The sequence below is a fragment of the Rhinopithecus bieti genome, unplaced genomic scaffold (assembly GCF_001698545.2).
Source record: "Rhinopithecus bieti isolate Rb0 unplaced genomic scaffold, ASM169854v2 scaffold_10347, whole genome shotgun sequence".
Lineage (NCBI taxonomy): Eukaryota > Metazoa > Chordata > Mammalia > Primates > Cercopithecidae > Rhinopithecus > Rhinopithecus bieti.
Window position 1 is genome coordinate 1375760 of NW_016806836.1, and position 14902 is coordinate 1390661.

The 14902-nt window shown below is 40.9% G+C and overlaps 1 protein-coding gene across 6 annotated transcripts in view; it reads left to right on the forward strand.

The window, feature by feature from the left end:
• The first annotated feature begins 436 nt into the window (after positions 1-436).
• The window catches only part of ZNF334 (zinc finger protein 334), a 44639-nt gene continuing 30173 nt past the window's right edge, over positions 437-14902 (forward strand). For 2 of the 6 annotated variants that reach the window (XR_001886697.1, XR_001886699.1), the window contains exons 1-5: positions 437-596; positions 1832-1890; positions 9455-9581; positions 9892-9984; positions 11099-12981. Coding sequence is in view for 1 of the 6 variants with exons in the window: in XM_017877896.1 (XP_017733385.1) it covers positions 455-596; positions 1832-1890; positions 9455-9581; positions 9892-9984; positions 11099-12918 (2241 nt within the window). In the remaining 5 variants the exon portion in view is untranslated. Of the gene's footprint in view, positions 597-1831; positions 1891-7803; positions 7890-8062; positions 8089-9454; positions 9582-9891; positions 9985-11098; positions 14239-14902 lie in introns of those variants that run through there. The other 4 variants (XM_017877896.1, XR_001886700.1, XR_001886702.1 and 1 more) reach the window with 4 other exon arrangements.

A 14902-nucleotide genomic window follows, 5' to 3' on the forward strand; every position in this document is an offset into this window, starting at 1 on the left:
TCAGAGGTATTCTGATTTATCTTCAACTTTCACGTATTGAAAGCCAGCAATGATTTTGTATCCTGTTGGCGAGAAATTTTCTGCAGGTCGTTAGTATTATTCCCTTAATATTCTGCTGGAATATATTTCGCAGTCATTTTCATTTCGCAGAATTTTCCTTTCTCATCTACAGCCTTCGGTGAAACGGATATGAAACTTTACTTTTCGTATTGGTGATTCACAGCAGTCACCCAAGCTCCGTAGTTAAAGCAGAAGCTCTTCAAAGATCCCTCAGGGTAGGGCGGTGGCCGCGACGCCTTCTGGGGACTGTGATCCAGAAAGCCGGCGCGGGTCTCGGGAAAGCCCCGGGAAAGGCGGCCCGGGGGCCTTTCTGCGCATGTGCCGTTCCTGTTTTTCACCTGGACGCGCTTCCGGTTCGACAGGCTCTTCCGGGTGAGGGTCCTTCAGCCCGTGAATGCCTGGTCCCACCGTGACTTGGACCTGGTGCGAACTGCAGGCGAAGCGGGTGCACCCACAACCTATAGGAAGGGCTGGCGGCGAGCTCCGAGCACTCGGGCGTCGGAGGGAACGGTGGGGCCGGGCGGAGCTGTCCTCGGGTCAGCGGAGGGTGGACGCGCGCTCCCCTTGTCTTTGGAGGGAGGGTTTCCTGTTGTCGGGAGGCGAGGCAGCCAGGGCAGGATTGGGCTCCTGACCTGCAGGCCACGGGGCGGGCTCTCTCTAGGGCCCTGATTTGCCTGAAGAAGGCGCTTGGTGAAAGTGAAAGGTTTGCGCATCCAAGTAGCTAGAGCCTCTTTCCAGAACTTCTGCTGATGCACTTAGTCCTGCAACCATTGATTGCTATAGCTCAGCAAAGTTCATATCACGTTTCGGAAGAAGGATGTGAGCTGGAATGGGCAGGGTCCAGATTTGACAGGAAAAGACACTTCACTGGAGGTATCTGCGAGAGTCCTGGGTTGGAAGGAAGGCCTACTAGTTATAAATAAGGAAATGATCTCTTCATCACTTCCTAAACACATACATGTCATTCCCCACCATCTCCATCCTCTGTTTATTCTGAGCTGCACCAACCATGTTCATCACCTCACGTGGGATTTACTGAGTTTACCCCTTACAGAGCTACACAATAGGGGTAAAGGAAAGACTAAAATCCAATTTATCTTGTTATAAAATTACGACTTCATAAAGATTTTATTCAGTAATGCAGTTTGCTAGTGACAAAGCCAATAACTGAATTCTGGTCCTTTGAGTACCGGTCAGGGCTTTGTCATCTACCACATTTAAGTTACCTACCACAAGAAGTTTCTTAGTAAAAGGTCCTCTTGTGAAACTGCAGCTAAAGGAGACCAAACTGTCAAAAAGACAAACACCTTAAACACTTTCATTCATTCTCTCTGGATTCTGTCATCTCTAGTGGCTAAACACATTAGTAGGAAAGTAGGTAAGTGACAAAATATCATTTTCCTATTCCAAGAAATCTTTTAATCCTAGAATCCACTTTAATGCCAAAATAGTGTTCCAGACTTTGTATATACTAACTTTCGTTGACCTAGTCTTCTATTAATTGGACTCAGAGGTTTTCAGTTTTTTTCCAAAGGAGGCGTAAATTCCCAGTAATTCAGTAGAAAACATTTGTTGACAGTAAGAAAAGCTCTGTGTGACCATTCTAGAACTATAAATGGACAAGTGAACGTTTCCTCAAGCTGTTGCTTCCTGAACCAGACTGGTCAAAGGGCCATGTTTTTAAATGGGTGCGTGGCTGTCTTTGTAGGTAACTGTAGAGCTGCTGTGTGAGCCAGATTGCTCATGCCATTCCCCATTCTTCCTTACCCAGCTCTGCTTTCAACACTCTTGGCCCTTTCTCAGGAGAACCTGAAAATGAACAAATTTCAGGTAAGTTGCTCAGGGATTTACTTCTCACATTATACTGTGAACTTCAAGAGGTTTAGAGTAGTTTGCAGATGAAACTGAAATTATAAAATTCAGCATCAGAGTATTCGATCAATACTAGAAAAGTGGACATAGATATACAGAAATCATATATTCCTATAGACTTACTCAAATGGTTCCAGAAAGCCCAGACAATATGATAGCCCTTACACTGGATTTTTGTGTGGTTTTCCCATCAATTATCTAAAAATTTTCTTGGATGATCTTTCAGTAAGTGAAGTAGAGGCAGCTCTGCCAAAACAGCTGGGAAAGAAATGCTATGGGTTTCCTGTGACTTCTGTACCCAGGCAGAGCACAGTAATTACAGGGAACCAATCCAGTGTCATCCGAACAGGAAGCATTCAGATGGTTCTCTGTGATTTCTATGATCCAGTGATAAGACCTAGAATAAATGGATAAAACCTATTACAAATAGAATAATATTCTTCAAATAATGCCCTATAACTTTATTGCAGCTGTACTTATAAAACAAGTTCTAGAGGGAACAATTCAATATTCTGTAGGTAGAACTTCTTCACTTGCCTGTCTCATTTCAACCCACTTGATACAGTCTTATGTCTGCCCCCACCACTCTGATGGATCTGTTCTGGAAAAAGGTACCAGTAACCTAAATGTTTTCAAACCCAATGAGTATTTTTCAGTTCATACTTTACCAAACTCTTCGTTGCATTTGACAGTATGACTGCCCTCTCCCTAATATGCATCTCTGATAATGTCTGTGGTGTCACTCACTTGATTCTCTTTGTAGCTCTACAATCACGTCTTTTTTCTTCTTTTTTTTTTTTTTAATTGAGATGAGGTCTCACTATGTTGCCCAGGCTGGTCTCGAACTCCTGGGTTCAAGTGATCCTGCCCCCTTGGCCTCCCAAAGTGCTGTGATTACAGGTGTGAGCTGCCATGCCCAGCCTGTAATCGTGTCTTTTTTATATCTTTTATACAATCTTCTCTTTTGTTTCATGAACATTGCTGTTCCATTGTTAGCCCATTATTCTTTCTGATTTTTTTTCATGCCCTTTGTGGTTTTTCACTTGTGAGTCTTTATGCTCTGAAATATTTCTGCCTCTGAGAACCTCAGCTTGAGATTCTTGCTGAACATCTCTACAAGGATGTCCAGAAGGCACATGGAGTCCTTGTATCCAACATGGAAATAATATTTACAACTTGCTCGATGTACTGCTGCTTCTTGATTCCCTATCAGTGCTGCTTCCATCAAGCCAGAAAATGAAGTCTATCTTTTTTTATTTTTTTGAGACGGCAGTCTCACTCTATTGCCCAGGCTGGAGTGCAGTGGTGCGATCTCGGCTCACTGCAAACTCTGCCTCCTGGGTTCACACCATTCTCCTGCTTCAGCCTCCTGAGTTGCTGGGACTATAGGCGCCTGCCACAACACCCGGCTAATTTTTTTGTATTTTTAGTAGAGACGGGGTTTCACCGTGTTAGCCAGGATGGTCTTGATCTCCTGACCTCGTGATCTGCCCGCCTCAGCCTCCCAAAGTGCTGGGATTGCAGGCGTGAGCCATTGCGCCCAGCCTGAAATCCATCTTAATTCTCCTTTTCCTCACCTCCTACCATACCTGTTTGTCGAGCTTGCTAATAACATTTCTTGAATTTGTCCTTTCACTTCCTTCTCGTGCCTCAGTTTCTTGTGGGTCGTCATAATATTAATAGCTTTCTCAGCAGTCTGCCTGGCCCCTTCCTCTTCCCACCTCAAGGCTGTTGTTCACACTGACCAGTTCCTCCAAAATGCCAGCGTGATCATATCTTAATACAGAAATGACTTAAGAGGTTCCACACCACTTATGGAATACAAGTTCAGCATCCTTGGTATGACATGTAAGGCTATTTATGTCATGACCGTTTCCTGCTTCTTAATTCCTACCACTCTGGACCTTTCACTCAATAACTGTATATTGATCCAACAATTGTGTGTCATACGCTATGCTAGATGGTCTACATTCAATTTGAATGAAGGAGATACTGTCTCTGTCCTCATGGAGCTCACATGCTAGTGAAAAAGAAAGATATTACAGAAACAGTTCAAACTCTGCTGAGGTGGTTCTCAACTCCGCCAGACCCATACCTATTTACAGAACATACTTTCTTATGAGCTATATTGGGATGCAAACCTTCCATATTCAGCCATCTCCTTTATCTCTCTTAGTTAATGCCACCCACTCACACCAGGCTGCCTCCTCTTTTAGACTTGGATGAAACCACACACCATAAGGTGTGGTACCAGCTTCCTGAGGGGCCAGATGGTGGAGCCAGATGATGCAACCTGGAAGTGTGGGCAGGTTAACTCACTGGGTGAACCTTGAATGAAGGGAAATGGAAAATGAGAAGGAGGTGGGCAGATGAATTCACCATCCTTTCTCTCTTCTGTGCACTATTTCAAGATTAGTTTCTCCTGGTGGTTCTCCCGAATGTGTCCCATGTGCTGACCCCATGCTCCTGCTAAGGAAACTTGCCCCTCTTTGGGGCTTGTAGTGAGGTGGTGGGCAGCATGCTAATGCCTCTCATATCTCATTGTTTACATCCTTTCTTTCCTCCTCACCCTCACTGCCCTGGCTTGGAGTTCCCAGATAAAATGATACAGACTGAGTCCTTGCCTCAGTCTTTGTTTTCTAGAAATCCCAACTAAAAGCCATCCTCCCTTTATCCTGTTTTGGAAATCATAGATAATATAACCTACTTGTGTAATTTTTAAAAAATCGATAGAACTCAATATAGAGGAAAATAAAACATAAAGTAATTTAAAATGATATGTATCTTAATACAGACTTGCCCAGATATAACTATAGTAAAAGTCAAAAGAGAAGTCTCGTGTTTATACAGACTACTTTTAGGTTAAATCTCTATGAATGTAATTACAGGTTCTCACTGATACAGGAGTGATGTGTTATGATTCGAATACTGTACATAACATTGCCATTTGTGATATTTTTCAAGAGTGAAAATCCCTAAAGTTCCAGTTCAAATCAAATTGTCCTTTATATACCCACTATTACATTGAAGAAAATTTAATATACATAAATATATATATATATAAATACTATGTGTTCAAGTGCCAAATGGAATAAGATTCTAGGCTCAGATCATTATAAACAGATTTTTCGCTTATATGACTATTTAAGATCAGAAAGTTATACAGGACTTGGGGCATTTCTTTCCTGTAGGAGAAGGTACTGCATGTTGCAGTGTCTCTATCATCCCTCCTTCCCTCTCCCTCCACCAAATGCCAGCAGCATCCCACAGAACCCCGATGGCCAAAAATGTCTCCACAGATGTGCTACATGCCCCTGGTGGGAGGGACCACCCCCACTGAGCCCCTCTGAAGAATGATGGTGGTCTGCATTTAGTCTCCTGAACATGTCCCAAATTTTACACTCTTCCTTTTAATCATGTTTCCACTGTTTGCTCCTTGACATTCTACCCCTTTTCTGTCTACGTTGGGACCATAGCCAGGAGCCATCTCGTCATAGGACCCATTCCTGTCCCCATATTCTGTGTCCACAGACTGTATGTTTACAGAGCAATGCTGGCCCTTTTCATCTCTGCATTACGTATAGGGTCTGGTCATTATCTGTCTACCTCACAAGTAAGACTATTGGCCTTTAAAGGTGTGGGCATATCTCCTCAGTAGCCGTATGCCTGCTCATAGTAGTGCTCATCATTTCTTTTTTGTGGGTAATCTTGTTTTGTGTGAAACAGTGAACTCTCCTCTGCTCTGAAGGGATCATCGTTCTACTTACAGTGGTGCTTGCAGAGTGGACCTGAGTCACCGGGAGAATCGAGTTTCTTTTTCTTTGTCATAAGCACCTTTCAGTTTCTCACAAAGTGAACACATTCACTGTTCTTACTTTGGACTTTCTGCTGTGAAGGGCACTGGGTCTGCCTTAGCGAGTACAGAACTTTTTAGTGAGGGCTCTTCCCTGGCACTCTTTCCCCTGGTGTTTTGTTTCTAGTATTTTTGCCATTCTTTCTAGTCATTAAGACCTTATATGCCTATTGTTGTGCCTATAATTATAACATACTCTTTACCTTCAAGAAGCTTATAGGTCCTTTAGGCTGGGTGCGGTGGCTCATGCCTGTAACCCCAGCACTTTGGGAGGCCAAGGCGGGCGGATCACGAGGTCAGGAGATCGAGACCATCCTGGCTAACACGGTGAAACCCCATCTCTACTAAAATACAAAAAAATTAGCCGGGCATGGTGGCGGGCACCTGTAGTCCCAGCTGCTGGGGAGGCTGAGGCAGGAGAATGGTGTGAACCTGGGAGGTGGAGCTTGCAGTGAGCTGAGATCGCGCCACTGTACTCTAGCCTCGGAGACAGAGCGAGACTCCATCTGAAAAATAAAATAAAATAAAATAAAGAAACTTATAGGTCCTTTAGAGGAAGTAATTCATGGAGGAAATAAAATGGATAATGTAACTACTTCTAGTTTATGTGTAAGAGACAGTTAAGTGGTGATAACAGGAAAGGCCTCATTGAATTACCTAATGAAGTGTGTCAGTAGAAAGATGTATAGCAGATCAAAGAAAAGAAAGACTGGGGTGACCTAGGATGGTCATGTGGGTGAGGTGAAACATACAGCAGGCCGAAGCCCAGGTGTCTGCGGAGGTGGAGGCAGCATGCCTATTTTTTACTGCTTTATTTTTAAATATGAAGAATGAGAAAAATACACAAAATACCTGTGTTTCCTTCACCTCACTTCCCCTGATCTTTCAAAACTATATTATAGTGATCAGAACTGGGAAATTCACATGAATACAGTACTATTATCTATCTTATTCAAATTCTGCTAATTATTTTCCATGAATATCCTTTTTCAGTTCAAGGATCCAACCTAGGAACCCAAGTTGCATTAAATGTCCTGTCTCCTTAGCCTGTTGCAACCCACAATGGTCCTTCTTTGTCACTTACAACCTTGACACTTTGCTGGCTAGTTATTTTGCAGGGTTCATCCTAGCTTTTCTTTCCCCTTCCTCTTCCCTTTCCCTTGTTTTCCTTTTCCTTTGTTTTCTTTTCCTTTTCTTTCCTCCCTCCTTTAATTTCTCCCTTTCCTTTCCTCTTTCTTTTCTTTCTTTCCTTTTTACATACTTAAACTTATTTAACTTGCCTAATTTTTGAAACTGGGTTTTGCTCTGTCACCCAAGTTGGAGTGCAGTGGTACAATCATAGCTCACTAAAGCCTTGATCTCCTCAGCTCAAGCAATCCTCCTGTCTTAGCCTCCCAAGTAGCTGGGACTACAGGCCTGCACCACCACTCCTGGCAAAAAAAAAAAAAAAAAATTGAGACATGAGGTCTCACTATGTGGCCTGAGCTGGTCTTGAACTCCTGAGTTCAAGCGATCCTCCCACCTCAGCCTCCCAAAGTGCTGTGATTACAGGCGTGAGGCACCATACCTGGCCTACCATTTTTCTAAGAATCAAAACCATATAGAAAGATGTTTTAGAGAAGTGTCACTCCTTCTCGTCTCTTCTACTCTGTTCCCATCCATCTAATCTTTCTATCTGTCTCCACCTCTCCCCTGAATGTAACCAGTTTCATGAGTTTCTGGTGTATCCTTTCCATAATTTTTTTTGCACATGTAGTGGTTATATGTGGTGGGGTTTTTTTGTTTTTTTTGAGATGAGATCTTGCACTGTCAACCCAAGTTGATGGAGTTCAGTGGCACAATCTCAGCTCATTGCAACCTCTGCCTCCCAGACTCAAGTGATCCTCTTGCCTCAGCCACCCGAGTAGCACATGCCACCATGCCCGGCTAATTTTTTTTTCATTTTTTTTAGAGATGGGGTTTTGCCATGTTGCCCAGACTGATCTTGAACTTCTGAGCTCCAGTGATCTGCCTACCTCAACCTCTCAAGAGTGCTGGGATTATAGGTGTGAGCCACCACACCTGGCCATGTGTGTTTTCTTACATCTCCTTTCTTACATAAAAGGTAGAATATTATAGATATTCTTTAATACTTTGCTTTTTTCACTTCATATCAGTTCATGGAGACCTTCCTCGTTATTTATGCTTTCAAATATTGCTTCTGATCACTGTGGTATCTCTCCTCTGAGCTCCAGAACGATGTATCCAACTACCAGCTAGACATCTCTACTTCTTGACTCAATAGATACTTCAAGCACAGCATGGTAAACATCAGTGCCTTCGTTTCCTATGCTCAATTCTCTTTTGTGTTTTGTTTTCCTAATCTCCACATATACTACTAGCATCAGCCCAGCTGATCATGTGAAATAATCTGCACAATACATCTGCACATCAAGTAGTGGTCAACTCTCCTTGCCTCCCATTATGTAGGACTGATTTTCTCCTTCCCATTTCCCAGGAACTACCTGTGCTCATGTCCTTTAGTGGTGTCTTAGTTTTCTTCCCCTCTAATTTGACCTTTAAGCCAGTTTCCATTTTTCTAGAGTAGGGGACAGCAAATGTTTTCTTTAGAGTACAAGGTCAAAATTTTTGGCTTTGCTGGCCCTGTGGTCTCTGTCAGATTTCCTCAGCACAGCTGTTGTGACATGAAAGCCGTCACCGACTGTGTAACAAATGATCATGACCACATTTGGCTCCCAGTGGCCTACATTTTGCCCATGGACTGTAGTTTGCCAACCCCTGTGCTCTAGAGCATTGTTTCAAAGTACACATTTGGTCACAAATCTCCAGTCCTTGCTTACAAATACCTCTTTATGGATTTCCATTATTTACAACAGTGGTCTCCAAAGTGGAGGATAGGGAACACCCCAGCAATTCACTGGACTTCTATTCTTGTTAGTATTTCAGCCAAAAGAATGAAAAAATAATTAAGCTTTATTGATATTAATGTATAGCTGGAACTAACTTGGAAATATACTACAATTCTTAAGTAAATGTACATTAGCGTATGTGCAAGAATGTTTTGCTGATGTGCTGTACTATCTGAATTTTAAGACTACTAATTAGAAAAAAGAGTTCCTCTATTCTCTGGCCTCTGTCCCACTCCTCACTAGCCTTTCCTGTGGAGAGATTGTAGTTCTCAAACTCCCCATGTGGTGTTTTGTGTCTGTGTATTTTCTTAATGGCTACAATCCTATAAAGCGTACTGTTTATATTTCAGGTTTAAAATTATTATGCCCTCAAAGAAGGGGTAACAAAAATGGAGCAAGCTTTCTTCTTTTGTGATCACCCTTCATCTTTTGTGTATGTCCAGCATTGCTCGTTAAAGATGTACATTTCTATTTTTGTCACCCTGTCAGAATATATGCTTCTTGAGAGCAAGATTAGTATTTTATGTGATTAGTAATCCAGGCAATTGGTATAGCTCCAGGACATGGTATAAGCTCAGTACAGTTTTAAAATTCATTTTAAAAATGAACACAGTGACGTATTTTTAATTTTCTGCCCTCCCACAATTATATCTCTTTATAGTTTTCCATTAGCCATGGCAGTGGTCTGCTTATAGTTTATGTTACCATACATTTGATATCACTCAATTTTGGTCACCCCAGATTAAACATTTTCTTTCAGAGATCAGTTTCATTCCAGGACCTGACTGTGAACTTCACCCAGGAGGAATGGCAGCAACTGGACCCTGCTCAGAGGCTCCTGTACAGGGATGTGATGCTGGAGAACTACAGCAACTTGGTCTCCGTGGGTAAGGACGGTTTCCTTGTACAACTCCCAAGAGCATACATTTCTTCCGTGTTACAAAAACATGTTGATTTCTAGAATTTAATTATTTAGCTTTGAGCATCAGGGGAGCAAGATGATTAAACTCTTTTAGACGGTAAAGTTTGTGTATGTATTCAGTGCCCTTCCCCTACCCTTCACTAAAATGTTCTAGCTTTACTGAGCTATTGCTGGGCATCTTCATTGCACAGCTTCTGAAGCTGTACTTTGTGCATTCTTCAGAGTCCCTGATGTCCAAAGATCTTGGTCCAAGTTCTATAATTTCCCATTAACAGGGTATCATGTTAGCAAACCGGATGTAATTTTCAAATTGGAGCAAGGAGAAGAACCATGGATAGTGGAGGAATTCTCAAATCAGAACTACCCAGGTAAGTAAATGATAACTGAACAGGTGGAACCAATGGAAATGAGAGTTCCATGGTGGTCACTGGTAATAGTTGGCATGGTAATGTTTTTCATGAATTTCTTTTTGTTGGCCCCAGACCTTTAGAAGTGATTGAGGTTGATTAACTGTCATGCTATGGACATCTGAAACATTCTCCCCAAATAAATAACTGAAATTTATAAAGATTTTTGCCACTAAGTTACCTATCCCCAGAATTCAAGTTCCTCTTTTATCACACCTTAAACTTTATTTCTGTAGCATTCTCTGTTGCCTACCTTGCCCCACCCACCATTGTCATAGGCTTGGTTTATATTTCAGACATTCAGAGATCTGTCATAATCTTTTTAATTGTCTTCAATTTTTCTCTACATCACTTAACAGAATTAACGCGGTTTCCCTTTCCATTCTAAGCTTCTCCGGGATCTGGAGTAGGGTGAGGCAAACAAGGTGCCTGGCATGCAAAATTTAGGAAGACACTCAACTCTCAGGATTGTGCAGGTGTCCTGGGTATCCTGCTTGCCTTCCTCTAGTCCCAGCTCTGCTCAGCCCACAGTCTTACTTCCCTTTGCATTGTACAAATTCGAGAGTTCCATGTCACTGCAAAAATTTCACATTCACCCCTTCCTTCTTGTGTGTTTTGATAATAACTGACCATCTTTCTGACATCTGTTTTAACTGGTCTCACTGTATGGCTCTCTTTCTCTAAGTGCTTGTTTGACTCTTGTCTGTTTTATTCAACAGTCCATCAGCCACACTTCCAGCATATTTTGTGTACTATTCCTTGTGACTGTTTACTTTTTCCACTCAATGTTTAGTGGTATTTGTAAAGTGTCAAAGGTACTTGTATTCTTTGCTAGTTTCCTCTTCCTTTACCCCTGTTAAATAGTGGCTGGTATGGATGGATTTGCTTTTTAGTATTTTTTGTTTTGTTTTCTTCAAATCAACCAAGTAAGAGATATTTGCACTTGAAATTTGTTTAATCTTGAAGGCTGGGCCTGAAGTCTAACCCCCAAAACAGTGCATTTCTAAGGAATTCTCATTTCATAGCAAATACATAAAGACTCACCAATTACTGTTAATTGTGTTCCTTTTTCTAGAAGCTGATGATGCCTTAGAGAAGAACAAGGAAATCCAGGATAAACATTTGACACAAACTGTATTCTTCAGCAACGAAACACTGATTACAGAAAGAGAGAATGTATTTGGGAAAACACTTAATCTGGGCATGAATAGTGTTCCCTCAAGAAAAATGCCCTATAAATGTAATCCAGGAGGAAACAGTTTGAAAACTAATTCAGAAGTAATTGTTGCAAAGAAAAGCAAAGAAAACAGAAAGATTCCTGATGAATACAGTGGATTTGGGAAGCCGCTACTCCATACTAAGCATGAAAAAAGTCATTCAGGAATGAAAAATTACAGATACAATCCAGTGAGGAAAGCCAGCAATCAAAATGAAAGTCTTATTCTTCACCAGAACATTGAGATTTTGAAACAACCTTTTGACTATAGTAAATGTGGGAAAACCTTCTTCAAGAGGGCAATTCTCATTACACAGAAAGGGAGACAGACTGAAAGGAAACCAAATGAATGTAATGAATGTAGGAAAACCTTTTCTAAGAGATCTACCCTCATTGTACATCAGAGAATTCATACAGGGGAGAAACCATATGTTTGTAATGATTGTAGGAAGACTTTTCGTGTGAAGACAAGCCTCACTCGACACCAAAGAATTCATACTGGAGAGAGACCCTATGAATGCAGTGAATGCAGGAAAACCTTCATTGACAAATCTGCCCTCATTGTACACCAGAAAATTCATGGAGGGGAGAAATCTTATGAGTGTAATGAATGTGGAAAGACCTTTTTTCGGAAGTCAGCCCTGGCTGAACATTTCAGGTCACACACAGGGGAGAAACCTTATGGATGCAAGGAATGTGGAAATGCCTTCAGTAAGAAATCGTATCTTGTTGTACATCAGAGAACTCACAGAGGAGAGAAGCCAAATGAATGTAAGGAATGTGGGAAAACCTTCTTCTGTCAGTCGGCCCTTACTGCACATCAGAGAATTCACACAGGGGAAAAACCCTATGAATGTAGTGAATGTGAGAAAACCTTTTTTTGTCAATCTGCCCTCAATGTGCATCGAAGAAGTCATACAGGAGAGAAGCCCTATGAATGCAGTCAATGTGGAAAATTTTTATGTACGAAATCAGCCCTCATTGCACATCAGGTAACTCATAGAGGAAAGAAGTCTTATGAATGTAATGAATGTGGGAAATTTTTCTGCCATAAGTCAACACTCACTATACATCAGAGAACACACACAGGAGAGAAACATGGTGTGTTTAATAAATGTGGTAGAATATCCATCATGAAGTCAAACTGCAGTCAGTGTAAGAGAATGAACACAAAGGAGAATCTTTATGAGTGTCGTGAACATGGGCATGCCATCAGCAAAAACTCACACCTCATTGTACATCAGAGAACTATATGGGAGAGACCATATGAATGCAATGAATGTGGGAGAACCTACTGCAGGAAGTCAGCCCTCACTCACCATCAGAGAACACACACAGGAGAGAGACCCTATGAGTGTAATGAATGTGGGAAAACCTTCTGTCAGAAGTTCTCCTTTGTTGAACATCAGCGAACTCACACTGGAGAGAAACCATATGAATGTAATGAATGTGGGAAATCCTTCTGCCATAAGTCAGCCTTCAGAGTCCATAGAAGAATTCACACAGGAGAGAAACCATATGAATGTAATCAATGTGGGAAAACCTACCGTCGCCTGTGGACTCTCACTGAACATCAGAAAATACACACAGGAGAGAAACCTTATGAATGTAACAAATGTGAGAAAACATTTCGCCACAAATCAAACTTCCTTTTACATCAGAAATCCCACAAGGAATAAATTCCAGCAAAGTAATAAATTCCAACAAAGCAACAAATCAAATAAGTTACACAATGCGAAACTGTGAGTATGTATAGAGAAGTAAAATCTTATAATGAGTATGGAAAAATTTTCTGCCATAAGTCCACCCTCACTATAACATCAGAGAAATCATGTAGGAAAGAAATACTTTGTTTAATAATTGTATTATTCATTGTGAACTATGAAAATATTCAACAGCAATTCAAAGGTTATGCCAAATGTGCCTCCCTTTTAAAATAATGAAACAAACATTATTTAAGTTAAATTGTTACTTGGTTCCTCCCTACAGTGTTACTTGATAGTGTATGTTATGAGGTGTGAGGATCTGACCTTCATTTCAAATCAGTACCATTGTTTGATAGTTGAGTAATTTGCAGTTTCTCAATTTATGGTATATTTTCAGATTTGGCAGATTTTTTGTTGTCTGCTAACTCCATAGTCTTCTAGTAGCAGACTATATACCTTTATCTGCAAAGGTGACAACTCAGGAGCACTAACCGTGGTACTCTATGCACCCATGGTAATTATACCCCAGGTGAGCCTTTGGTAAAGCTGAGCCAATGAAAGCCCTTCCTAAGACCTTTCTAATGGAATGTAGGCACAGGATGACTAGTTCGTGATCCTGAAGCTTTCAGCCAAGTCAAGAAAACAGCAATTGCAGTAGGAAAACATGGAAAATAAGCATTTTGAATAACAGAATTTGGATGATGGTTGAATCCAAAAAGTGTTTATTTCTCTGGTTTTAGTATTCTCTAATATCCACTCAACCCCATCTACCAGTGGTTTGATTATGTCAATTAGTATGTTTTCAAAAATCTCTTGGATTTCCTAATCAACATGTTCATTAGAGGTATTCTTTAGAAGTCACTGATCAAATTCTGAGAACAAAAGACCTCTGGGATGCTGATTAGGATTACATTGTATGGATATATGTGATGAGGTAGGATTGTCACTTTTATGGGGTTATTGGGAAATGTTTACCTTTTAAGTCCTGATTTCCATGAGTGGGGTTTTCCCTATACCCATTCCTAGCCTCTCTGCCACATTATGCATTCTGCCCCAGGGAAGATGAAGTGGCCTTATCTAATTGGTAAGACAGTGATGGGTAACTGGGTTTGCTCAGCTGAACTGTGTTCATTGTGGGCTGTCCTGTAAGCACAATTTCTTGTCACAGGTATTGCCTGTGATTGGTAAATTGGTCTAATTCTGTCATTCAGCTAATTGGCCCATTAGCTGAATGGTCACAATAAGTTGCATCCTCCAACTCAATTTGATCAGTAATAAAAGTTTCATCCTGCCCCCTGTCTGCTACTTAATTTTTTATTGTTTAAATGGGGGTGGAAATTGTGCTATTTATTTGGGGCCCTTCAGAGAACCCAATATGAACATGATTTATCAATTTATTCACTTTTTATGTCCTTTGGGACAGATAAATGTATGTGTACACACATATACATGTGTTAATATATATAAGTATATACATATGTTTAAATGTGTGTGTGCCTGTACTGATCTTGGTCTTGTGAAATGTATTCATAGTCACTTCAAAGATTTGGTTGCTATTGTGAAAGGAATTATGTTACCTTTCACTTTGACACTAATGGAGTAAAGAAAACAAAATACCTAATTTTGTGCCAAATTTATCTAAATTTATCCCTTAATGTTGGAACAGTCTTTTCAAATCTTATGAAAATGTAAATTCGCAAGTCCAAGAAGTTTAATGAACCCCAAGCAGGATAAAAATGAAGAGCGCAACCAGATACCAAATTTCAAGACATAAATCAAAACTAGTTTAATAAAGAATATCTTAAAAGTAGCCAAAGAACAAAGACATGATATAGAGGGTGTATTCATCTCCTAGGGCTGCCCTAACACAGTACCTCAGACTGGATGTTCTAGAACAACAGATCTATCTCATAGTTCTGGAGGCCAGAAGTCAGGTTGGGGTGGTGTTGGCAGGGCT